At 45.8% G+C, this 26,607-nt stretch overlaps 1 protein-coding gene across 1 annotated transcript in view; it reads right to left on the bottom strand.

The window, feature by feature from the left end:
• Window positions 1-585: 585 nt before the first annotated feature.
• Window positions 586-26,607, bottom strand: part of LOC147634861 (putative galactose-1-phosphate uridyltransferase) — a 35,699-nt gene continuing 9,677 nt past the window's right edge. Inside the window, exon 3 of the mRNA XM_086804057.1 lies at window positions 586-911. Coding sequence (XP_086660183.1) covers window positions 648-911 — 264 coding nt within the window. The 3' untranslated portion in view covers window positions 586-647. The remainder of the gene's footprint in view (window positions 912-26,607) is intronic.

Here is a 26,607-nt window from a genome sequence, read left to right on the forward strand (position 1 = left end):
CAACGTGGCAGGTGCGGTGGGCACTCCCTTCACACACACGAGTGCCTGTGAAATTTCAGTAGCTTCTTGATAAAAGTGCACGTGAGAGTGGGTGCTGAAATTAGATGCCATTGCGAAAGATTCGAACTCAGGACCTCTGCTTTGAGAGGCAAGAGCACTAATGTTAAGGCAAAAGCTGCCCATGATTTTATTCAAGGTTGGGTACACTGCTCGTATCTTTCCCAACCAATGGAATAAAGACATCATACCCACCATTGCAAGTTTTCAATTGCTTTAGATTATTTTTAGTTGTTTTGTTCTCAATTTCCCTGTTGTGCACAGATTCAACCATGTAGATGCTATGATATAATTAACTTGGTAAAGTCATGGGGTTAGAGTGTATATCATCACCCAAAACAGATGAAGAGAGTAGACAACCTTAACATGCAACACAACATTTGCTCCAATAGAGATGGACATTTTCGGTTTCATACTGAGGAGCTAAAATTGATGGCTGAGTAGCACAGTAAATATTAAAATGAGGTGAAAATAATTGGCCTCCCCTTATAGCTCTCCTTAAGAAACAGGCTAAAGATCAACTTCCTGTAATTCTGAAGCTGAGTAGCACAGTTAATATTAAAATGAGGTGAAAATAATTGACGCTCTCCTTAAGAAACAGGCTCAAGATCAACTTCCCGTAGTTCTGAAGCTGCTTTCTCAGGATATACAGGGAGTATATGACAACCACTACCAAGCTCAAAACCACCGAGTGTAAGCAAATGTGGTATAACACGAACAGACCAATGATAGTAAGGCACATTGCAGTAGTCTTGCACAGGAGATGTGTGCAACATGTAGTTAAAAGGGACATCATTAAAAATATGCTCCATCTTCCTTAGAGTTGATAAAAGTACCATAGCCAGGCCGTGCAACTGCATAGAACCAAGACACAATAAAATCACGAAAATTCATATAAGAAAAAAATACCATGAAACCATGTCACAAAACCAACACTTAATATTGATTTCCTGCATGATGAATGTCAGGATGATAGTAAAACACATGCATACATACATATATGGTATATACATTCAAATATACACACATATATATGAACAAAAGATATGAATAAGAATATAAATACAATATATGTAAATACGAAAATGAATCGTGTGCATGCATGTGCACGTGCGTGTTCACGCACATGCATGCACTATCTGTGATGTGCAAGACATGTGCATGCTCATTCCAAGAGCTAGTCTCTGACAGGCAGCAGGAAAAGACACAGGATTTGGGCATGAGTCAGGCTCAATGGTGTGCAAGAGAACCCCGGAGTGGAACAGGAGCCTGTCAGCTACAGCTACAGAGCTGGCCGACACAGTTTTTCAGGTCGGGTAGAACAGTCTGTTGGCCAACAGCAGGTCGACCATGTCTCTTGCACCAAAAGAGCCTATAAAAGGCTATACCAAGGTTCGTGTTGAGTCATTCATTCCTCTAGGGAGTAGAATCATTAGATTGGGACTCTTATGAGTCAAGAACCTTTTGATGAGGGGCAGCCTATGGCTTGCAATAATGTACACCTTTTTGTACTATATGAATATACTGAAACTCAGCTTCTCTCTCTCTTCTCTCGATCTCTTGCTTGTGTTTTGCATCAGGTGTCAAGCCTCCATGCAAGCAACCTTGGCTCTGTGAATCCCGCTTCATGTAAAAACATGGGAGAGAAGAAGAAGAGCTCCAAAACAACAAAAAGAAACCTAGCTTGGCATACCACGTTTAACCACCCAACCATTATATATACTAGTGACCCCGATTGTCCAGTGTGTACCTTACCAGCCACACACCGAACCAGACGGGGTCTTCCCCAGGACAGAGCCCGGGAGCCTCTGGCTCCACGAACTCGAACAATGCATCTAAGCTTACTCCCGACCAGAAAGCGGAGGCAAGCAAGATAGGTGGCCAGTTGAGTGCTGAGGAGCTTTCTCAATACAAGGAGGAGGGTAGATGTTTCTTTTGTCACACAAAAGGACATACTTCTCGGGATTGTCCGAAGAAGCCTCCAAAGGCCGCCGCCGCCTCCACAGCTTCCATGGTGAGCTCAGCTCCCACACAGACCCAGCGTGGCTAACCCTAGTTCTTCAAACCCCGGTGCTTCAGTTGGAGCAATTATTAGCCAGGAGCTCGAAGATAAGCAGAAGGGCGCCCATGACCAGGAGTATGAGCGCAACGAATTGCTCAAGTCCTTTGGCTACATAGGTGGCCAGAGAGTCATTGTCTTGTTTGACAGCGGCAGCACGGAGGATGTGGTCACGGAACAGGCCGCTAGGCGTGCCCGTTTCGAGCGGACAAACAGGTTGAGGGTTTTAGCACAGGTATGACAACGAGCGTCAAGTATGAAGCTCTAGGTACTAAGTTAGTGATTCAGGGCATAGAGTTTGTGCGTGACTTTATGGTTGCCCCTCTGATAGGAGCAGACATAATTTTGGGTATTCAGTGGTTTCACAAGTTTCTTCCTGATGTCAAGTGGGACAAGCACACGTTCCAGATCAATCGGAATGTGTCAAACACCCCGGTGACCATTAAGTGTGAGCCAGGAATTCCGAACTTTCCGCTCATAAGCCACTTGCAGGCTAAGCGAGTAGTCACGAAAGGCGCACAGTGTGCGATGATTTACATCCAGACAGCCCAGACGGTGGTCAGTGCTTCTGAGAAGTACTTGGTTCTCCACGAAAAGTTCCAGAAAATTTCTCTTCGAGACAGCCTCCCTCCCCAGCTCTACCCGTCCAAACCGGAGGATCACAGGATTGACCTCCTCCCAGGCTCGGAACCCCCAAGCAAGTTTCCGTATCGCCTTTCCAAGGCAATGGAATCGGAGTTGGACCGCCAACTCCAAGAATTGTTGCAAGCTGGCTTCATCCGCCCCAACGTGTCGCCATTTGCAGCACCGATCTTATTTGTCAAGAAAAAGGATGGGTCTTCCCGTTTGTGTGTCGATTATCGTGCACTCAACAAGCTAACTATCAAGAGCAGATTCCCGATGCCTCGAATTGACTATATTCTCAAGAGGCTGAATGGAGCAAAGGTGTTCTCAAAACTAGATTTAAAGAGTGGATACCACCAGGTACGGATTGTTGAGGGGGACATCCCCAAGACAGCCTTCCGAATAGAACGGGCCCACTATGAATTTGTGGTCATGCCATTTGGTTTGACGAACGCCCCAGCTACATTTAACCGCATGATGATGCGTGTTTTCCGGGAGTTGATTGGAAAGTGTGTATTCATATTTCTGGACGACATACTAATATTTTCAGCTACGGTTAAGCAGCATGACGTTGATGTGGAGAAAGTTCTGAAGTTGCTGGAAAGCAACGAGCTCTACGTCAATGAAAAGAAGTCAGAATTTTATCTGTTCCAGGTGCATTACTTGGGATATATAATTAGTGCTGAAGGCATTCGACTTGATCCGGCTAAAGTGGTCGAGATTGTCAATTGGGAAGTTACCTCAGACAGCTTATGACATTAGATCATTTGTGGGTATATGCCAGGCATATTCCACCCACATCGACAAGTTTTCTGATCTCTCGGCAGATCTCACCGATCTGCTAAAGGGAGTGAAAACAAGAAGGCAAAAGATTCGAATGACTCCACGAGCGTTGGAGGCATTCCAGAACCTCAAGGTGGCTTTGTCAGAAGCACCTTGTTTAGCCCTTGCCTCGTGGGATGAACCATTTCAAGTGATCACCGATGCGAGTAACATCGCAATTGGAGGTGTATTGCAACAGAATGGTCATCCAGTAGCTTACATGTCTCGTAAGTTACTGCGCGCCGAGAAGAACTACTCAGTCTATGATCGTGAACTCCTAGCAGTTATACATGCCTTGAAACATTGGAAACATTTCCTGTATGGCCATGACTTCGAGGTTCGCACTGACCATCAGGCATTACGTTGGATCCAAACAATGCCAAGTGCACAGTGGAGTGATCGACAACACCGTTGGAGTCAGATATTCCAGCAGTTCGGTGGTATGATTGAGTACCTTCCAAGAAAGGCCAATCCAATAGCCGATGCTTTGAGCAGGAAGGGACAAGTGTCTACGATTCAGACCACTAGACTTGACCTTGTTGGTACAGGACTAGAGAACATGAAGCACACGTACGCGGATTCCGAGGAATTCGGTACTCAGTGGGAACAGGCATTGGATGCCACAGGACCATGCCATTTTCTGATACGCGATGGTTGGCTTTTCTACAAAGGCCGACTATGTGTCATGAAGTCATTCCGGGCAGCTCTTCTCCATGATGCCCATGACGCCATTACAGGTGGTCACAGGGGCATGAATTCGACTCTGGAGAAATTAGAACGGCAATACTATTGGCCAAAGATGAGGCGTGATGTGTTTATATATGTACAACGCTGTTACATTTGTCAAAAGGTGAAAGCTCCTCGTGGAAAGAAGATAGGGTTGTTACAGCCCTTGGCAATTCCTGAGGGTCCTTTCCAGGACATTTCGATGGACTCTGTCACAAATCTGCCTCCCAGTTCGAGTAAGCGTAATACGCAGTGCTTAACTATTGTTGATAGGTTTAGCAAATTTGTTATGCTTATTCCTTGCAGGGCCAATGTGACCGCCGAGGATGTTACCCAGTTATTCATTCGGCATTGGTACCCGATTGGCGGGATTCCTAGGACCATAGTGTCAGACCGAGATGCCAAGTTTACCAGTCATGTTTGGAGAGCATTGTTTGATAATTTTGGTACTAAGCTGAATTTTTCCACTGCATTCCACCCATAGACAGACGGCCAGACAGAGATATACAACCACTTGGCCTTTGATGTGCTGAAGTGTTATGTCCACAATCAACAAGGTAAGTGGGAATCGTATTTGCCTTTAGTTCAAGCTGTTTTGAATGACTCTTTTTCTTCAGCTATTGGCAGGACTCCATATGAGGCAGCGTTTGGAAGACCTTTCCAGTCGTTGTTAACTAGGACTTCGTCTTCAGTACCGGAGGCAAACAGAGTGACGGAGTCTTACCACAGGAGATTTTAGAGTCACTAAAGGACAAATTGGCTAAAGCGCAAGAGGCCTACACTCGACAGGCCAAAAAAGACCGAAGGGATATGAAGTTTTCAGAAGGAGATTCGGTTTATCTTCGGATTATGAAGCAAAGATTGAAGCAGGTGGACAAGCGATGCCCAAAGTTGTCTTTCAGGAGCTTCGGACCTTTTCCCATCCGGAAAAAGATTAATGAGGTGTCTTTACAGTTAAAGCTTCCTCCGAGTTGGACTATGCACGATGTATTTCATGTCAGTTGGTTAAAACCATATGCAGGTCCACCCCCTTCAGAGGTCAAAGACGAAGCGAAACCAGACATTTTGGATGAAGCAGAAGTTATGGTTCCAGAACAGATCCTTCTGCACCGTTTCAAGCATGGCTCAGGCCGAAGACTACGACAGTTCCTCACGAAGTTTCGGCGTTATTGACGGATTATTTGGAGGCTATGTAGCTTCCATCAAGTTAAGCAGAAGGGGATGTCACGTGCATCCCGCATTTGGATGCCACATAGACATTTCTGTACAGAAGGTGCAAGACCTGAGATGGTGAACTGGTCCCATGTGAGCCCAGTCCGAGACGAGTCAGCCAGGGATCCATCTCAGTCGTCCGAGGTCAGGTGTGCATTGTCCTGCACATGAGTCCAAGGTCAGGTGTGCACGGTCTTGCACATGAAACAGTGCCAGTCCGCGCTGTGAGTCTCCCTCTAGAATGATGTCAGTGGTTGTGTGTATCTGGTATGGTACCGGATGCCAGCTCACTGAGTAGATAGTGGTTAGGACAAGGGGCCAGCCCATAGGTGAAACCGATCCCGTCTAGTGGGAAAGACTCCGTTGGACACCCACACGCTTAATAGCACAACTTTAAAACCACAAATTTGAAATGGACAACTTTAAAACAACTTGAATTTAAATGAAATGAAATGGAAAGATGGACACCAGCACTGGGGCCGGAACGGGCCGACCCCCCCCTCAATATATGATATATTTATTGGGAGTATTTAATAAATACAATGCTCCATGGGTTCCAAGAACCAGATAATGTCCATGTACATATGAAAACAGTACCAAACAAGTAGGCTCGAATTTCGATGTAGAAGCTCGAAGCAGAACGACCACTAGTGTGGTCCAATCTCTACGGTCCTGTGCTTTCACTAGACTCCGCGGAGAGCGCCTCACTGGTGTTCCGAGACCACGCACAAACAGGCGCTCTCGTACTAACGCCTGGCTCTCCCGATCTCAGCACCTTTGGACCGAGGTTCGCCAATACAGCTTGGACAACCCGGCACCGAACGGGTGTTGGCCGAGCGTGATGAATCTTTTATCAGATTTAAACATAAAATACTTTATTGAAATCTGAAAGTCACTTACTTGTAGATGGTTGATATAAAACCAATACTTGCGGTGTTTGTGTAGAATATGAAGCCACCCTTGTTGAAGAAAGAGTTGCCTCGTGTAGAACTATCAAGACAAGCACCACCACAAAGGACACAGCCGCCTGCTGTGGGTAGGCGCAACTTGCTGTAAACAAGGCGCAGAGCCTGTTGAAGGGGGCCCACGACTGTGTGTAGAAGAAGAAAAACAGCGCAGCCTTCAAGTTTGCAGCCGCTTGTAGGAGCAGAACGTACAGCCGCCAGAGGTTGTACGTTGTAAGAAGGTACACAGCAGCCGCCTTGAAGGGTGTATGCGCAGCAGTGCAGAGAAAGATGGCAGCCGCCTGTAGTGCTGATGCAGCCAGCCGCCTGGGGACAGATTACGTGCAGTGGTAAAGGGAGAGATGGCAGCCGCTTGTATGGATGGTGAAGCAGCCGCCAGGTGTACAGTACAGCCAGCCGCCTGGGAGAGTGCAGCGTGGAGTAAACAGCCACCTGTAATAACTCTCAGCCACCTGTAGAGGCAGGCGCAGCCAGCAGCAGCCAAAAACAGTCGCCTGCAAGGTTCAAGCAGCCAGCTGAAGATTAAGCGCAGCCACCAGCACTCGCCTGGGAGCAGAAGCGCATACAATTCAGCAGTCGCCTGGGGTAAACATGCGCAAGGAAGATGGTCGCCGGGTGATCTTACGTAAAAAGAAAGAAGCGAATCCTCCTCACGCTTGAAGGGGGAAACCTTTTTAATAAAATTTAATGTGAAGTTAACCTTGGTGATACCCACGTTTGCATGTGGGGGACTAGTGGGGGTAGGTGACCATGCCCACCCCCACTCACTTAAAAGTGGGGCTCCCCACCTTGGCCCCAAAGTGGGTGCCCAAAGGGGGTGCCCACTTTTAAATAAGTGTGAACACCTAACCTTATAAAATAAAGGGTTAGAATAAAAAAACATTAAAACAACAAGTGCGACATACTTACCACCTGTTCACATGCAACAAAACTCGTCAGAATACAGAGCAGACTTCACGACTCACTGGCAGGCGTCCCCGCTCAGTAAGTAACACGTCAGGCAGGCAAACACACAAATACATGTCATGCGAAAACAGTTTCAAACATGCAAAATATGTGTGCATGTGCAAAAAGTAACATGGACATATCTCCCGTTCATGGAACATGTACAAAATATCTGTCGGCACAAAACTGGCATGACATAAAAACATAAAAACCTGGTCTTCCTATGGAGTGACAGTCCCATAGGTAAGACACAGTTCCAGGCACGAGTTTCCCTATGGTGTGACAGTCCCATAGGCAAAACACGGCACGAATACTGGCTCTTCCATGGCGTGACAGTCCCATGGATCGAACACAGTCCAGGTCATACACGGGTGGCACTGGTCTGGCTCCCGTCCATACGACACCATCCGGCTAACACACGGGTGGCACTAGTCTGGCTCCCGTCCATGTCAGCAAAATGTTGGCCTCTTCACATGAGACACCGGCCTGGCCTCAAGTGAACGAGACGCAAAAACTAGGAATGGACCAAATGGTCGGCCAATTGGTGACAGGGCTACCCCGGATCTGAGTGTGGGCATGGGAATGGTGTAGAACCACCCCCATGAGGGCCACGAAGGCCCAGGCTAAACCCACCAGCCACCATGGAGGGGCTGTAGGACAGCCCTAGGGAAAAGATAAGGCTATTTCCAAGAGTTTACAACCTTTATATGGCTGTAGGGCATGTATGGGGCAGCCCATACAGGCTGCCCAGCCCTGGGATTGTGGACAAAGGATGTGCCCAGCCCTTCAGAAGCAGGCACCTGATGTCCCACCATCCAGGAAGAGGTGCACAGACTTTATGGGATTTTTTCAGCATTTTTTGGGATTTAATTCAGCATTTATTGCTGAATTGTCACCAGTCGTGGGACATTGGTGCTGGCTGCCTGTTTATCAGCTGGCCGACTGCTCATGATGGGAAGTATAATAGTCCCAATCATTCATCTCATTATTCACCAAGTGCTCAAGCAAATCAAGGGCTAGACAAGCCAAGGGACTTGCTAAGCAAAGGGGTGGAGAACTGAAGGTCAAGGGCAGGATTTTCCAGCCAAGAAAAGGTCCAAGATTGCTGTATTTTCTTTCAGATTTTCTCATCATTCTAATAAAGCAAATACACCATCCGTGGTGGGGGCCCTACAGAGGGTAATTGGGACCCAATACTGTGTCCTCTATCTCTCTCTCTCTCTCTCTCTCTCTCTCTCTCTCTCTCTCTCTCTATTTTCTGCACTTCTCCTTTCAAGTGTTGTGCATTAATTTCCGTCGCAAAAAGAGTGCTGAATTCCGAGTTTTGAAGTTACCGATCTTTCTCCGAAGCTTCCGCATATTACACTGTGCCTAGTATCAGAAGATCGATGCCTTCTTGTTATCTCTTGGCTTTGAGAGGGCATATGCAGACAGTAATCTCTATGTGCTTCTTTTTGATGGGGATATTTGTAACATGCAATGGAATTATGCATAATGAAGGATCCTGTCACACAAAGTCTCACACCGCCTTCTTTATCTTGAGTTTCGCGAGTCTTTAGCAATCCACTTTTAGCACTTCAAAGTTTAAGAGGAGAGAGAGAGAGAGAGAGAGAGAGAGAGAGAGAGAGAGAGAGAGATTGGTACACCTTATTGAGTCCCAAATTACCCACTGAAGGACCCCCTCCTATTGCTAGGAGTATTTGCTTTATTATCTTTGAAGAGAATGAATGAGGACTGACTTTGGACTGTAGATAAGCCAAACGCAAGACCTTTGACAGACCAAGAGTCAGGCTGAACTGTACATGGCTATAGAAGCACCAATGATGACCGATCTCAAGCCTATGCACTCTTCCAATGGAATGTAGGAAGGCTGCAAATCTGAGGCTGAGAGAAGGGGCTGATGGGACTATTCTAGGCTGTGACTGTATGCTGAAAATGAATGTATGAATGCATTTTATCTTCACCGGAAGGGCTGTAGCAAAACGATGCTAAGAGTGAACGCTGAAAACGCAAGGTACTGTAGTGGTTGAGTGCTGAAAGTGTTGCGTTTTGATGAAGATGGGCTGAATACTCAATCATAGATGCTCCTTGGACTGAAGGATAAAACGCTTGAGTCCAATGATTATGACGAATGAATGATATGAATGAATGCAATGCTAGGATATTTATATGCCTTTCATGAGCAGGTCGGCTGGCTGGAAGTGTTGGAGAATGCACAGGCGTAAGCATAATCAAGACGAGAGAGAGTAGAGAGAGCTTGTGGACAAGATCACCTTTTATATTAGCTTGAAGCTTTATAATGGCAATTGGCCAGCAAAAGAATGTTGAACTTGTGCAAGGGATTGGATAAGAAAGTGAGAAATGGGAGGACTCCTTATATAGTGCATGAGTGAACAGGCCGACTGCCTCTAGGGATAGTAAATCAAGGAGAAATTACATAAAATGCCCAATAATAGGCACAGCCCAAATACACTGAGATGCATAAATTCTAACACCCCCTCTACAGCTCATAGTGTGTAAGAGTTGGAAGAAAATAAGCCGATGAAGATGCAACCATGGACCCTCCGGCACCGCGAATATTGGAATCACCTCAGCGAGAGCACCCACCAACCTGTTTCCTCGAAACAAAATGCCACCACGAACAGCAAGAACTTTGCTTGGCTACGAATTCCCACCAAGCGTGCAATGAACTCCGAGAATAGATGATGAGCTGCTGGACATACCGCGTCCATAATCCCCAACAGTGGACAAAAACACATCACGTCCCAAAAACCTTGAACAATGAACTCGGAACAGATCCAATTCATAATCTCTGCTATACCAAAGATAACCATGTCCTGCGAGATGTCTAATGCTTGGAACTCCGAATCATGGTCCCCATGCACCAGTAAGTGGAGCTGTAGTCAGCCCCCTCTCTGGGTCCTCCTAAGCCGGAAGCACCCTGGGAGCCCTAGAAGTAGTAGTGGAAGTATCTGTATCATTATCGTGTATATGATCATTGCCTGTCGTTGAAAACTTGGTCCTGGCCTGGGCTATACCTTCGGGCTTGCAATCCTTGGCCAAATGAACCGGTTTAAGAGGAGCAGTGACACTGTCCTGTCTGTTGCACTATAACAACTGCCAGATCCTGTCCACTAGGAGGGAACCTTACCTACTCTTGAGAAACAAGGATAGATGCCTCCTCCAAGAGGGAAACCATATCCAAAGCAACAAAGTACACAAATCTTAGCACTCCAAGACTCCTCTCAAGTGCTTTCCAAGAAAGCAAGGCTCCAAAACCAATCGGCCCCTCTCAAACCGGAGAGAGACAAAGGCTGGACAGCAGCAAAACAGTCCAAGAAACCACCGGGAACCTCCTATCGGAAGGGTAGGGACTCATGGAGGAAGAAGGAGATGTACAGCCACTTGTCTGGCAACTCCACATGCAAGAAGCTCACCTCAACTGATGCAGAAAACAGAAAACGCAGCCAAGAACTCCACAACCAGCTTCTGAAGTGTAAAACGCAGCCTGAAGGGCTGGCCGACAGCAGCAAGGGGGCTGGCTGGACCAGAAAATGCAGCAAAGCAGTAAAACACAGCCATTGTTTGGGACTGATCTGCAGCCAGAAAGAGCTATGGTAGAAAACGCAAGGCACATAAGAGATGGCGGGCAGATTTGCAGTAGATGGAGCAGCCTGAACCTAAGCGAATGATAGCATGTTGGAGAATGCACAGGCGGAAGCATAAACAAGACGAGAGAGAGTAGAGAGAGCTTGTGGACAAGATCACCTTTTATATTATCTTGAAGCTTTACAATGGCAATTGGCTAGCAAGAGAATGTTGAACTTGTGCAAGGGATTGGATAAGAAAGTGAGAAATGGGAGGCCTCCTTATATAGTGCATGAGTGAACTGGCCGACCGCCTCTAGGGATAGGCCGACTACCCACGACTTCATAAATCAAGGAGAAATTACATAAAATGCCCAATAATAGGCACAACCCAAATACACTGAAGTCTGAGATGCATAAATTCTAACAGAAAGCTGGTCGACTGCATCATGTCTTGCATTAAATGGATAATGTTGATAATAATATGGTGAAATGCTAGATAAATGATATAAAATATGGGAAAAATACTGGATGATATTATGAGTCTTCTGCAATGATCTAGATGGTCTATATGCATACGGGATGAATGATATGCAAAATGCAAACATGATCTGATGCAAACCCTAAGGCTTCTATTGATTTCTATATACATAAATGATTCTCTCCAAGTGGGTTAAGGGACTTGACTGACTCACTCACTCACTCTCTAAGGCTGAGGAATGACCTACTTAGCTCGTGCCTGACATATCCTGGACTGAGGATTACAATGGGGTCACGGCGTACGACAAATATCAAATCCTAAAAGGTTCTACTGTTGTACAGTGTTGCACTGATGATGAGCCATCTTGTCACCATGCACTACAATGCAGAGTGCATGTGACAATATTTGTGTCATTGTTTTGTATGGCGATAGCGGCAATGAGAAGCGACAAACGAAAACAACAGCGAAGACAGCAACGGCAACGGCAATCCAGTGTCGACGGACGGGGGAAAAAAACAAATATGCTGATGATGAGCACGAAACACCTCCATTCCAAGCTTAAATAGGCACCAAGCTTTCCCCCATAGCCATGAAGAAAACCCTAAGCTCTGATACCGAATGTCAAGCCCCGTGCAAGCAACCCTGGCTTTGTGAATCCTTCTTCATGCAAAAACGTGAGAGAGAAGAGGAGAATGTCACGTGCACACCTTAATCTGGTGCCACGTAGACATGATTATTCCTTACAGCTGCCTTAAGGGCAAAGTTAGAGGTTGTCAAGCCCCATGCAAGCAACCCTGGCTTTGTGAATCCTTCTTCATGCAAAAACGTGAGAGAGAAGAGGAGAATGTCACGTGCACACCTTAATCCGGTGCCACGTAGACATGATTATTCCTTACAGCTGCCTTAAGGGCAAAGTTAGAGGTTGTATATGGGTAGTTTGGAGCCAATTTGGCGCCCCTATAGATGCTCCGAGGTGCCCAGGACATGCACCAATGGTTGGGACATATTATGGGTACAATATGAACACATTTTATGACTTTTTATGGCCTGAAAAGTGAAAACCGACCTGATTACGACTTGTTATCACTTTACTATATAGAGGGAACTCATGGGTCATTCATAATCATTCAAAGATAGAGATTGTAGAGCCAAGACCAAGGACATGCAGTCTAACAATTTGGATTAGCCAAGTACATCTCCAAATAAGCGTTTTCCATCAACGCACAATGGAGGACAATAAGCATAAGCTCATGCATAGCATTCATAGTCTAGATCTACATTGGATCTATGACAATCATTGTAATTACTCATTCATTTAGTAATATATAGTAGGAGTTGGTTAGGTAAAGAGTCTCTCTCTTCTCCTTCTCTCTACTTCGCTATGTCATGAGCATGTGATTAGCGTTAATCTTTATTGCTTTGCGTTAATCATCATTAAGCACGTTTCCGCATAGTAGTCATGTTACATTGGTATCAGAGCATGTCTAGGTTGTTCCTAGAAAAAGCTTTCATCAATGCTAGGGTTTGCATGTAAATCAACAAATTAGGGTTTGCAAGCAAAATTAGGATTTGCATTTTTTCATCAAATCAGTCTTTTTGCATTAGCTTTTTGCTCATTGTTAGCATAGTATAGTACTAAAAAGTCTAATTTGAATGGGAGTGTTAGTTAGGGTTAGAGTTCATGTGGGAGACATACACAGAGAAACAAGGGAGAGAGAGAGAGAGTTGTGGGGATAAGTCAACTCAATCAAGATGAGTGTGTGACTCCCCTATCACACATGTATATTGCACTAGTACACATAGTGCACTTAGTACATTAAAAGTACTAAGTGTACTATGTATTATAACTTATGGGCTTGTACACACTATAAGGGTGGGCATAATGCCTTTACCCCAACAACCTCCCACTTAGAGGCAAAGTGCCCTTAAATGAAGGAAAAGAAAAATCAGCATGTACATGATAATATACAAGGCCATATCAAGGCTGAAACTGGCCTCATCCAATGCCCATCAAGTGTCTGCAATGAGCAAACCGCTCCGGAGGCAAACTCTTTGTCAACAGATCAGCCGGGTTGTCATCCGTATGAATCTTAACAAGCTGAATTTGCTTGTTCTCTATCACCTCTCTAATGAAGTGATACTTCACATCCACATGCTTCGTCTTTGCATGAAAGACAGGGTTCTTTGCCAACTGGATGGCACTCTGACTGTCACAATGCAACAATGGAATATCCCCTGTATAACCCAAATCAACCACTAACCGAGATAGCCATAATGCCTCCTTGCAAGCCTCTGTGGCTGCAATATACTCGGCCTCTGTAGTAGATAAGGCAGTGCACTTCTGCATCCTGGATATCCATGACGCAGCACCTCCTGTGAATGTAAATACATAACCGGTAGTAGACTTCCGGTTATCTGGATGACCGGCATAATCTGAATCCGTGTAACCATGCACTAATGCATCCTGTTTGCCAAAACATATGCACATATCCTGTGTGCCCTTCAGGTATCTCATGACACCTTTCACTGCTTCCCAATGCTTCTTGCCAGGGTTGGCCATGTATCTAGAAACTACTCCCACTGCATAATGCAATGTCCGGCCTAGTAGCAACCATGGCATACATGAGACTGCCACAAGCTGAAGCATACGGAATCTTGGCCATATCAGCCCTGCCACTATCTGACTGTGGGCTGTCCATAGCATTGAGTTTCACATATGGAGGCAAAGGAGTACTAGTCCTCTTCCCCCCGTCCATATTGAACCTCTACAAAACTTTGCCAATGTATTCCTTCGGAGACAAATACAACACATGCTGATTTCTGTCCCGAAGTATCCGCATACCCAAAATGTGATTTGCATCACCCAAATCCTTCATATCAAAGGTTTGATGCAGTTTCTGCTTCAAGGCATCCATCTCTTTACGAGATTTCCCGGCAATCAACATATCATCAACATACAAGATGAGGATCAATAGACTGCCATCCAAAGCTTTCTTGGTGTACAAGCAGTGATCTATGTCACTTCTCCTGAAATCCTGGGATTTCATGAATGTATCAAATTTATGATACCATTCCCTTGGTGCCTGTTTGAGCCCATAAAGACTCTTTTTCAGCTTGCATACAAGCTTCTCCTTTCCACTTACTCCATAACCCTCTGGCTGTTGCATATATATCTCCTCATGGAGATCACCGTGAAGAAAAGCAGTCTTCACATCCATCTGAATCAAGTCCAGATCATCATGCGCAACCAAAGCTAACACAGCTCTAAGTGTGGTCATTTTGACCACTGGAGAGAAGATCTCATCAAAGTCCACACCATATTCCTGTTTGAAGCCCTTAGCCACTAACCTGGCTTTGTATCTTGGCTTTGCATCAGGTGCAACTTTGAGCCTGTAAACCCATTTGCATGGCAAAACCTTCTTGCCTGCAGGCAAATGCACCAACTTCCATGTTCCATTTTTGTGCAGAGAATCCATCTCTGACTTCATGGCACGCTCCCAAAGAGCCTTGTCTGCCCTCTGTAAAGCCTCCTTATAACATGAGGGCTCCCCACAGTCAGTAAGCATCAAGTAGTCAATCCCTGGAACAAACCTGTCAGGGGCTCTGGAGGGTCTTGTGGACCTCCGTACCCAATGACCATCATTTGCAGGTTGCTGTCCAGCCTGCATATCATCCATTGGTGGCTCCTGTTCCATGCCATAAGGCTGAAAAATCATGCCCGGTATCTCCTCTAACTGTGGTATATCCATAGGGATATCTTCTGCCATCTCTGGCTGTCCATTTGGACCATTTTCAGCACCATTTAAGGGCTGGTTTTGATGCTGTAATGGCTGATTTACAGCCCTTGGTTGTTGTCCATGATGTCCATCATCATCAAAGATGACTCTGCCAGGCTCCTGTTGCCTTGCAGGCTCCTTATACATGCATGTTTCATCAAAAATGACATCATTGTTGCGTATAATCTTTCTATTCACGGGATCCCAAAGTCTATACCCCATTTCACCTCTGTCACCATATCCTAGGAATATGCATTTGTGAGACTTAGGATCAAGTTTGGTGCGCATTTCCTTGCGTATGTGCACGTACGCAACGCAACCAAACACTCTCAAGTGCTTGTATGACGGAGGCTTCCCTGTCCATACTTCTTCTGGCACTTTTCCACCAAGCCTTGTGTTAGGTGACCTGTTTATAAGATGAACGGCTATCATAACAGCTTCAGCCCAAAAACCATGAGGTAACGCAGCATGTGACAACATAGAACGGACCTTCTCCTGAATGGTCCTGTTCATCCTCTCTGCTGTCCCGTTTTGTGGAGGATCATAAGGAGTAGAGAGCTCCCTCTTGATGCCTTTAGCATCACAAAAGTCCTGAAACTGTTTGGACATATACTCTCCACCATTGTCGGAACGCAAAGCCTTCAGTGTTTTGCCAGTTTGATTCTCAACATGAGCAACAAACTTCTGAAACACTGAAAATGTATCACTCTTCAAACGAAGAGGATAAACCCACACCTTGCGTGTGGCATCATCAATAAAAGACACAAAATATTTTGCCCCTCCCAAAGAAAGCTGAGGCATCTCACATACATCTGTATGCACAAGCTCTAACTGAGCATCTTTCTGTCCAAGAGCTTTCTTGTGGGGACACTGGAGTTGCCTGCCATATATACAATGCTCACAAAACTGAAAACTTGAAAACTTTAGAGAAGGCAAGTAACCCAAACGAGACAATTGCTCCATTCCTTTGACACTCATGTGTCCCGACCGGCTATGCCACATAGAGATTTCCGACAGCTCGGTTGCATTTACATTAGCATGGTGACAAACACCTGCATGCATGAAGTAAAGAGTGTCCACCTTAGAGCCTCTGGCAACAACCAGTGAGCCCTTACTAATCTTCCACTTTCCACGACCAAATGTAGCAACATAATCAGCATCATCAAGCTGTCCAGTAGAAAGCAGATTCTTCTTGATCTCAGGCACATGCCGACATCATGGAGCATAAGCTGTGAGCCATCTGAAAACACAAGCCTCACATCACCTCTACCAAGAATCTTACATGCATGGTTATCACCCAAATAAACCACTCCTTCATCGCCAGCAGTATACCTGACAACAAGTCTCCGCAACCTGTGACATGAAAGGAGGCACTTGAATCAATGATCCATGAGTGCATACCATGACCACCTGTAAGAAGTGAATGGGCATCAAGTGAAGACGTAAATAGGACCTCATTCTCACTGTCACCTGCATGTGACACATTGATTTCTTCAATCTTGACTCCACTTTTGCCCTTTGGCTTTACATCTTTGGCTTCATCTTTGTCTTTGTCTTTGCCTTTTCCCTTTTCCTTTTGATCATTTTTCCATTTGTAGCATTGCTTTTTGATGTGTCCCTTCTTGCCACAATAATGGCATTCCAAGTCCTTTTTGGAGCGGGACTTGCTCCTTCCCCGTTCTTGGCTTTTTCCCCTTTGCTGGGATCTCCCACGTGCATTCATTGCATTGGACTTTCCAACAGAGTTGTTTTTCCTGTTCATCTCTTCTTGAAGAAGAGCACCCTCAACATCTGCATATGACAGCATAGCATTCGAATTGCTAGTGGCTGTCCTGAATGTGTCCCAACTCTCTGGCAAAGTGCATAAGAGGAAAGTGGCTTTGAACTCATCGTCCATTGCCAACTTTTGATTAATGACTTGGCTGACAATACCATTAAACTCATTTAGATGGGCTGCCATAGACGCCCCTTCCTTCATCTAAAGACCTATGAGTTTCTTCAACCAATACACTTTGCTTGAGGCACTTTGCTGGGCATACAAGTCCTGCAATCTCTGCCACATTCCCCAAGCTGTCTTCTCTTCACGAATGCTGAAAAGTAAAGAGTCTGACACAGATAACATGATAGTAGATCTTGCCAGCTCATCCATATCTTCCCACTCTTCACCAGTAAGAGAAGCGGGCTTTACACCCCTTTCTTTGATAGGCTTGTGCTGCTTCTTCTGGAGCAACCCATTATAGCACTGGGTTTGCCAAATATCATAGTTATGTGAGCCTTCAAGCTTCTTGATGTGAAGCAATGAAGAGCTCTCACCTGTGGTTGCCATAGCAATATGCAACCTGTCAATGCCTGACTCCCTGCAAAATGTGCAAACACTGCACCAAAAGCACACAAAGTGCTCACAGTTGTTCTCCCAAGCTTTATCTCCCACTGCGGAAGCACAAATGCAACTCTACTCCCACTTCATGTGATGAAATCACCAAAATCTGGTTGCTGCAGATTTAAGACAGCACCTTAAATGTGCTCTGTTGCCCTTCCAAAGTACTGTACAGCAGTACTAAGTGCTCACCAATGATGTACCAAACCTGTACCGACAAGTACAGCAGCTGAAATTGAACCTTTTGCTCACTCAAATCAATGTGCAGCCATGCCAAAACTTGCACAAAGCTGTGCCAAATCTGTACCAGCAGGTACAGTAGCAATAAATGCTCTCCTGGCTGTCCAAATGAGTGAAAATCAGACTTTTACAGTCCCGAACACTGCATACAACAGTCCCGAACAGAAATTGGGCAAAAGCCCCTTGACTACAAGCTGATTTCTGAGGATTCAAGGCATAAAAGTCTTGCCTGCTGCTTTGCCGAGCTCAACAAGCATAAAATCTTGAAAAGCCCCTTGATTTAAGATCAATTGCTGATCATACATGGTACATTGACGCACATGAAGGCATCCAGAGTCTTCACAGTGCTTCCCCCTGGCCACATATACATCCAATACATGAAAGCCCCTTGATTTACAGGCACATTGAGTGCTTGACAGGCATCAACACGTTGCCCAAAGCATCAAATGCGATTGCCTGCATGCAAATCAATCCAATCGGCACAAAAGCCCCTTGATTTGCACTGCAATTTTGCCCGAACATGCGATTTCTCACATCATACAGCATGTATGAGTGCCCAATTGCACAATTACATCAAAAGCTCCAAATTTCGACATCCAATTTCCTGCAAATTGATCCTGATTGTGACCAATGTCACCCAATTTTGCCAATTTTGCTCAAAAATTGATCAATTCGACACTGTACTTGTTCAATTGATTGAATTGATAAGAAATTCCCAAAATTGAAGGCAAATACCTCTTAATTTTTGAATTTCTCTGAGATTTGCAGGCTGAATTTCTTTGTGTTGATGCTGTTGCAGAAAATCTGATGCTGTTGTTGCTGCTGAAATTGTATGATGCTGCTGGTGCTTTTGTAGTCGGGCTTGGGCTGGTCACAGACGTGGCCCTCTTTGGGCAGGCGAAGGACCAGACGGCACTAATAACCATGCCTCTCACCCTGGGTTGAGGTTCTTCTGACTGTGTATTTCCCAAGATAAAATCATGCAGCCTTGAAGCAAGGCTTCTCTGTGAATGTGTGGGAGAGGCATGAGCTTCCTCTGGCACAAATGGTATGTCCATACACTACACTACACCGCAACATTAACTCGTGTCAGTAGAGCTAGAAGGCCAAAGTTCAAACAATCACATCAGCAAAGACAACGGTGGTGACATCTAAGATTGCGTTGCGGATTGGCAATCGGTTCTCTGCCTTCACTCATTGAGCCACACGGTAAGCCATAAACCTTCAAGCCCCATTGTACATATGTAACAAACCAACGCCTGGAATGGGGGAGATAATTAGGGTTTCTGCTCGGCTGTTGGCTACCTGCGCTAGGCAGCCTGGACTTCGCTGGTACACGCACGTTTCTGCCTGGCTGTTGGCTACCTGCGCTGCAGCCTGGGCTTCACTGGTACACGCACCACAGCTACTCCTCACTCGCCTGTCTCGCCTTCGTAGGGAGTCTAATGCCTTATAGAAGGTGACGTGGAGCTCAGCGCATAGCACGTGTCAAACAGCGAGAAGCTGCTTGCCAAGGATGCCCGCCTGCCTTCGCCTAGTAGCGCTACGCTTTTTGGACCAACGCCTCAACGCCACCTTCTCTTTCCGCCCACCTGCTGTGCGCTGCGATGGTTGCTGCTGCTACTGTAGGCGCCTGGCTGCTGAGCGCTGACACGCCTGCCCTTCGCCTAAGTGGCCAGCGCTTCTACACGCTTCCCCACGTTCAACACAGACAGCACACGCCTTGCTTTGCTACCTAAGCCAGGAGAGAAATCAACGCCTGCACCTTCTTCTCCTCTACAGCAAATTCGACACCACCATTGTTGGAAGTTCAGGCTCTGATACCAGTTGAATGGGAGTGTTAGTTAGGGTTAGAGTTCATGTGGGAGACATACACAGAGAAACAAGGGAGAGAGAGACAGAGTTGTGGGGATAAGTCAACTCAATCAAGATGAGTGTGTGACTCCCCTATCACACATGTATATTGCACTAGTACACATAGTGCACTTAGTACATTAAAAGTACTAAGTGTACTATGTACTATAACTTATGGGCTTGTACACACTATAAGGGTGGGCATAATGCCTTTACCCCAACATAATTTCAGTCTAGCATGATTCTAGGGTGTCTAGGATGCATGTAGAAGCCTAGGTTTAGGGTTTTGGGACTGATTAGCAAAAAAACAGCAAGCGTTTCATGGCAACCATAGAGGATATTTTCGCTTTGATGAAAAGGCAAAGTGAAGCTAATTGGGCACTATTGGAACGGCAATCCCAGGAAAGGGAAAAGATTTACCAACAAGAATGTGAAGATTAAGATCGCCAAAGGAAACAATGTGAAGAAGAAGCAAGGCAAGAAAGGGAACAACGTTTAGAAGAAGCAAGGCAAAGACGAAAAGACGACAAAGATGTGAAGAAGAGTACTGGAAAGAAATAAGGAATATTTTCGCCATGATGAGTCAAAGTACTCCAGTGGAAGCAAGTGTGGTAAAGACCAAGGAAGAGGACAAGAGTACCACAGTAGAAGACCAAGGACAAAGGGATACCAAAGAGGCACTAGAAACTGTGTCGGATCCATAGGTCGAGGTCAACCAAGAGGTACAATTGTTCGAGCATGCAGCGCCACAAACAATTCCAGATTTCATGCGAGTTCCCGAGATCATCATAGCCATCGAGAAGGTGACAATTCGCAAGGTTCCCACAATTATCTCCGAATCCATTGACGAGGAGGAGAAGATAAGTACTTCAGTTTCTGAGGTGTTCATGAAGTCTACCATGCCAATAGAGCTTCCAAAGGCAAAGGGGCAACTTCCATTGTTCGCAGTTCCCGAGGAGATAGTGGTGGAGACACCATATGGGAGATCCAGACCGCAGTCAAATCGACAGCATGGAGCAAAGGCACATCCTATGCACCCAAGCTCCAAGTTTGAAAGGAGGGAATGTCACCTACACACCTTAATCCAATGCCACATAGACACGATTACTCCTTACAACCGCCGTAAGGGCAAAGTTAGAAGTCATATATGGGCAGTTTGGAGCCAATTTGGCGTCCCTATAGGTGCCCGGAGGTGCCGAAGACATGCACCAATGGTTGGGACATATTATGGGTACAATATGAACACATTTCATAACATTGTCGATGACTTTTTAAGGCCTGAAAAGTGAAAACCGACATGATTACGACTTGTTATCACTTTACAATATAAAGACAGCTCATGTGTCATTCATAGTCATTCAAAGACAAAGATTGCAGAGCCAAGACCAACGACATGCAATCTAACAGTTTGGATTAGCCAAGTACATCTCCAAATCAACGTTTTCCATTAACGCATAGTGGAAGACAGTAAGCATAAGTTCATTCATAGCATTCATAGTCTAGATCTACATTGGCTCTATGACAATCATTGTAATTACTCATTCATTCAATAATATATAGTAGTAGGTTAGGTAAAGAGTTTCTCTCTTCTCCTTCTCTCTACTTCGCTATGTCATGTGCATGTGATTAGCATTAATCTTTATTGCTTTGCATTAATCATCATTAAGCACGCTTCCGCATAGTAGTCATGTTACAAAGGAGCTCTAAAGTATCTTACTAGCCACACACCATATGCACGCGCCCCCTGTGTCCTACAACCGTCACCCACGAAAGTTACCCGTTCACACTTATTAATATAAGCGGTGACGTGCAATAGTATGCTGCCACTGGTTTTCCCACGCATTACTAGCGTGTAAATCCCGCGTATCAGTGTGTACGCGTCCTGCACGTTGCCACGTGTAAGGGTCGTAACATCAAGTTGTTCCAAGACAAGTGTTTAGGGCTCAAAGAAGACTCCTAGAGCTTCCGCATGTGACATTGGTATCAGAGCTTCAGGCTGGTTCTGAGATATTGTTGCTACACATGTCTCATCCAGCCTTACTGTCACCAATTGGCCGACCATTTGGTCCATCTCCAGTTTTTGCGTCTCGTTCACTTCAGGCCAGGCCGGTGTCTCGTGTGAAGAGGCCAGTATTTTGCTGACATGGACGGGAGCCAGACTAGTGCCACCCGTGTGTTAGCAGTATGGTGTCGTATGGATGGGAGCCAGACTGGTGCCACCCGTGTATGACCTGGACTGTGTTCGACCCATGGGATTGTCACACCATGGAAGAGCCAGTATTCGTGCCGTGTTTTGCCTATGGGACTGTCACACCATAGGGAGACTCGTGCCTGGAACTGTGTCTTACCTATGGGACTGTCACTCCATAGGAAGACCAGGTTTTTATGTTTTTATGTCGTGCCAGTTTTGTGCCGACAGATATTTTGTACTTGTTCCATGAACGGGAGATATGTCCATGTTACTATTTGCACATGCACACATATTTTGCATGTTTGAAACTGTTTTCGCATGACATGTATTTTTGTGTTTGCCTGCTTGACGTGTTACTTACTGAGCGGGGACGCCTGCCAGTGAGTCGTGAAGTCTGCTCTGTATTCTGACGAGTTTTAGTGCATGTGAACAGGTGGTAAGTATATGGTACATGTTGTTTTTATTATTTTATTTCTAACCTTTAGTTTTATAAGGTTAAGTGTTCACATTCACTTAAATGTGGGTACCCCCTTTGGGCACCCACTTAGGGGACAAGGTGGGGAGCCCCACTTAAGTGAGTGTGGGGGTGGGCATGGTCACCTACCCACACTCCTCACCCACATGCAAGCGTAGTGTAACTCCACCTTAAGTTTTATTAAAAAACCTCCTCCTTCAAGCGTGGACATCACCCGGCGATCACCTTACGTTGAGAAACCAGCGACCATCCCTCCTACGTTTGTTTTTCCCAGGCGGCAGGCTGCTCTATCGACTGCATCACCAGGCGGCTGCTTCACCTTCCATACAGGCGACTGCACCTATTCTGCAGGGCGGCTGCTTCTACTCCCCACAGGCGACTGCTTCACCTCCCATACAGGCGACTCCACCTTCTGCAGGAGGCTGTCACCTCCAGAAGACTGCACTGCTGCGCTGCCTCCTCATACAGGCGGCTGTGTACACTACTGCAACCAGTCGCCTTCTCCCTTGCAAGCGGGTGCTACAACAGACGGCTGTGACTTTTTGCACTGACGACTCCTCACCTACAGTACTGCTGCGCCTCTTCTTACCATCAGGCTGCACTTCTATAATCGCTGTTGGTGGCTGCCCACTATCTACACGCGGCTGCCCCCCACCTGATGCAGCCAGGCGGTCGCTGCTGTCCATCTCCTGCAGGCGCCAGTTCCTTCTCCATCCTCCTACGCAGCCTACCAAAGCTAGCCGGCTGTGTGTCCAACACCAGCAGGCTGCGTGTGGATCACCAACAAGTGGCGTCTTGCATCCAGGACATTGTCCACCACCAGTAAGCTGTGCTCCTTCTCTCACAGCAGGCGGCTGTGGTCTTTTGCAGTGGTACTTGTCTTGGTGGTTCACCACGAGGCAACTGTTTCTTCAACAAGGAATTCACACCTCCTGGGTGGCTACATCTCCTACACAAATACCACGGGTATTGGTTCTCTATCTGCCATCCACGAGTAAGTAAATTTCAGATTTAAGTAAAGTATTTTGTGTTTAAATCTGATAAGGGATTCCCGACTCCCTATACGGCCAACACCCGTTCGGTGCTGGGTTGTCCAAGCTCTATTGGAGAACCTCAGTCCAAAGGTGCTGAGATTGGGAGAGCCAGGCGTTAGTACGAGAGCGCCTGTTTGTGCGTGATCTCGGAACACCAGTGAGGCGCTCTCCGCGGAGTCCAGTGAAAGCACAGGACCGTAGAGATTGGACCACACTAGTGGTCGTTCTGCTTCGAGCATCTACTTCGAAATTCGACTTCGAGCCTATTTGTTTGGTACTGTTTTCATATGTACATGGACATTATCTGGTTCTTGGAACCCATGGAGCATTGTATTCATTAAATACTCCCAATAAATATATCATATATTGAGGGGGGGGTCGGCCCGTTCCGGCCCCAGTGCTGGTGTCCATCTTTCCATTTCATTTCATTTCAATTTCAAGTTGTATTAAGTTGTCCATTTCAAATTTGTGGTTTTAAAGTTGTGCTATTAAGCGTGTGGGTGTCCAACGGAGTCTTTCCCACTTGACGGGATCGGTTTCATTGGTATCAGAGCACGGTTGTTTCCCTCTTCCTAGTGGGGAAACGAACCTGTGTGCTGGACATCCCGCTTTTAGCAAACTTAAAACACAATGGACAGCCAAGGCAACCCTTTGGAAGTGCAAAATTCGAGGGGTCCATCTAGTGTCTCTCGTGGGTCTGATGCCCTGCGTGGTAGACACAAGCCCCTCGAAAGGGTTATTGATAGTGAATCAAAGGGTCAACTATCTCCAAGAAAGACAGTTATGCTGGAACAAGAGCCTGATGCTATGAGGGCTGAAATGGAACATATGAGAAAACTTTTGCAAGCTCAAGAGCAAGAGTTAAAGTTTTTGCGTGAAGATCCCCATGTGCAAAGTGCTATTGAAGCCAGGAAGGCTGATGCAATGGTAGATGTAACTTTCGAATCAATGGCTCGTGAAGTGGGCAAGAAACCAAGGGAGTTGGCACTTGCCTATCTCCTTCGCAAAGGTGATATCAAAGAGGGGGATGACGGAGAGCTGAAATTCAGAAATCCACCTCGTCTGAAGCATGGAGATCCCGCATCTCAAAGGCTGAAATCTTTTATGCAAAAGGAAGAGGTGACAGTCACCTCTCGACATTCATCCTCTCCAACAGGCACAAAGCCTGATAGATATATGTATGCCAGTGCTCATGGAGGGCATGAAAGTCACATGCATGCAAGACATGTATCTCATGGTGACAGGTCTACTTCTAGAAAAATTTTGCCTTCTGAGTTGTCTCATGGAGAGACAATGCCATATGCAGGTAAGTCACATGCATCTGAGTTTCGAGTTCGTGGAGCACATGCCACCGTGCCCCATGAAACTTCTATGACGGCCCATGGAGCCCATGCAAATAGGGCTGCCCCGTTGGATAAGGGGAAAAGAAAAAGAGAAGACCATGAGTCTCATGCCAGGAAGCTCAAGGAATTCAAAGCAGGTGACAAATTTGTTAAATTTGATGCTTTTCATGGTGAACATGATTCTTCTAAGGTGTTAGCATTTGTGGCACAGTTCGACATTGCTTTTAGCGATGAGGATTTCACAGAAAAGTCAAAGGTGCGCCATGCTAGCATGTTTTTGAAAGGGACTGCTGCTCATTGGTGGATCACTGAAAAGATCACCAAGGATCCCATCTCCACTTGGAAGGAATTCAAAGATAGATTTTATGTTTAGTTTTTGCCACCAAATGCAGAGCAAACTCTCACTCAAAAGTAGGACAGGCTGGAACAAAGAGATAATGAAAGCGTGCAACAGTATGTTAACAAGTTCTGGAAAGTGTTGCTGGAAGTGACTCCCTTTATGCAAATTACTGAGGATGAAAGAAAGAGGAAGTGTCGTTCTGGACTGCAACCAGCATATCGATCGGGCTTTGAATTGCACCCGAAACATACGTTGCAATAACTCACAGCTTTTGCTCTTGCTATGGAGCAATTGGTGCTCAAGATTAAACAGGATCAAGGAGGTTCCAAGGGGAAGGACAAGGCTGCCCCAAATCAGTAAAAGGGTGGACAGCCACCTAAAAAGAACTTCCGGGAGCCCTACAAGGGTGGTAAAGCTGAAAATAACACATCTAAAGAACAGGGCCCAAGGAAGAACAAATTCGGCTTAACCCCAGAGCAAAGAGAGCAATATGCCAAGGATGGAAAATGCTTTTCTTGTGGTAGCAAAGACCACATGTTCCGACAATGCCCAAATCGCAAACCAAAGCACGAGGACAAGCACACCAAAGTTAATGTACATGCAGTTCCTGATGTGCAAGGAAATACAGGTTATGATGCAAAAGAGCGAATGGTTTGCAAGACTTGGGGGCAAATCAAGGATCAGCCCGCACTCTTCATGTTTGATGACTGTGCAACTGACAATTTCATCTCTATGCAAATGGCAGCTGCATTCGGTATTGAGGTTGAAAACATGGGACCTCAGATTGAAGCCGAAGCTGCATTTATTGGTAAAGAGGTGCAGGTTACCCCTTTGATAGGGAAGTTGCGCATCCATATCCAGGGCTACCTTGATAATGAGCATTTCTTAGTTGCTCCACTGAATGGATGTGATGTATTGTTGGGCAAGCCGTGGCACCATAGGCTTGAGCCCCGCAAAGACTACAAGTCCAATATGATCTCTTTTATGCATAAAGGCCGCATGCATTTTATTGATGCTGGCAAAGAAGGGGATTCCATCCCACTTGTATCACACATCCAGATTAATAAAGCAATGAAAAAGAGTCTTTCAACGTACTTGGTTTTTGTGCGTGATAGTCTTGTGCCAAATCATCAAAATGTGGATGCTATGTCTAATGATAAGTTGAATTTTCTTAATGCATTCAACGACTGTTTTGCTGACTCGTTGCCAGGTGAATTACCTCCCCAAAGGCCCGAAGATCACCGCATAGATCTTGTGCCAGGTAGTTCTCCACCTAACAAACCCGCACACCGAGTGAGTGCTGCACAACAAGAAAAAATCATGAAGCAGGTAAACGAGCTTTTAGAGAAAGGTTTGGTTCAGCCCAGTTCCTCACCTTACTGCTCTCCTGTGCTTCTTGTTCAAAAGAAGGACGGATCATTCCGTATGTGTGTGGACTATAGAATTGATGATATCTTGGATAAGCTTGATAACTCGGCTTGCTTTAGCAGACTTGATTT

This window comes from Cibotium barometz, chromosome 10, assembly GCF_041138505.1.
Source record: "Cibotium barometz isolate CiBa-2024 chromosome 10, ASM4113850v1, whole genome shotgun sequence".
Classification (NCBI taxonomy): Eukaryota; Viridiplantae; Streptophyta; class Polypodiopsida; order Cyatheales; family Cibotiaceae; genus Cibotium; species Cibotium barometz.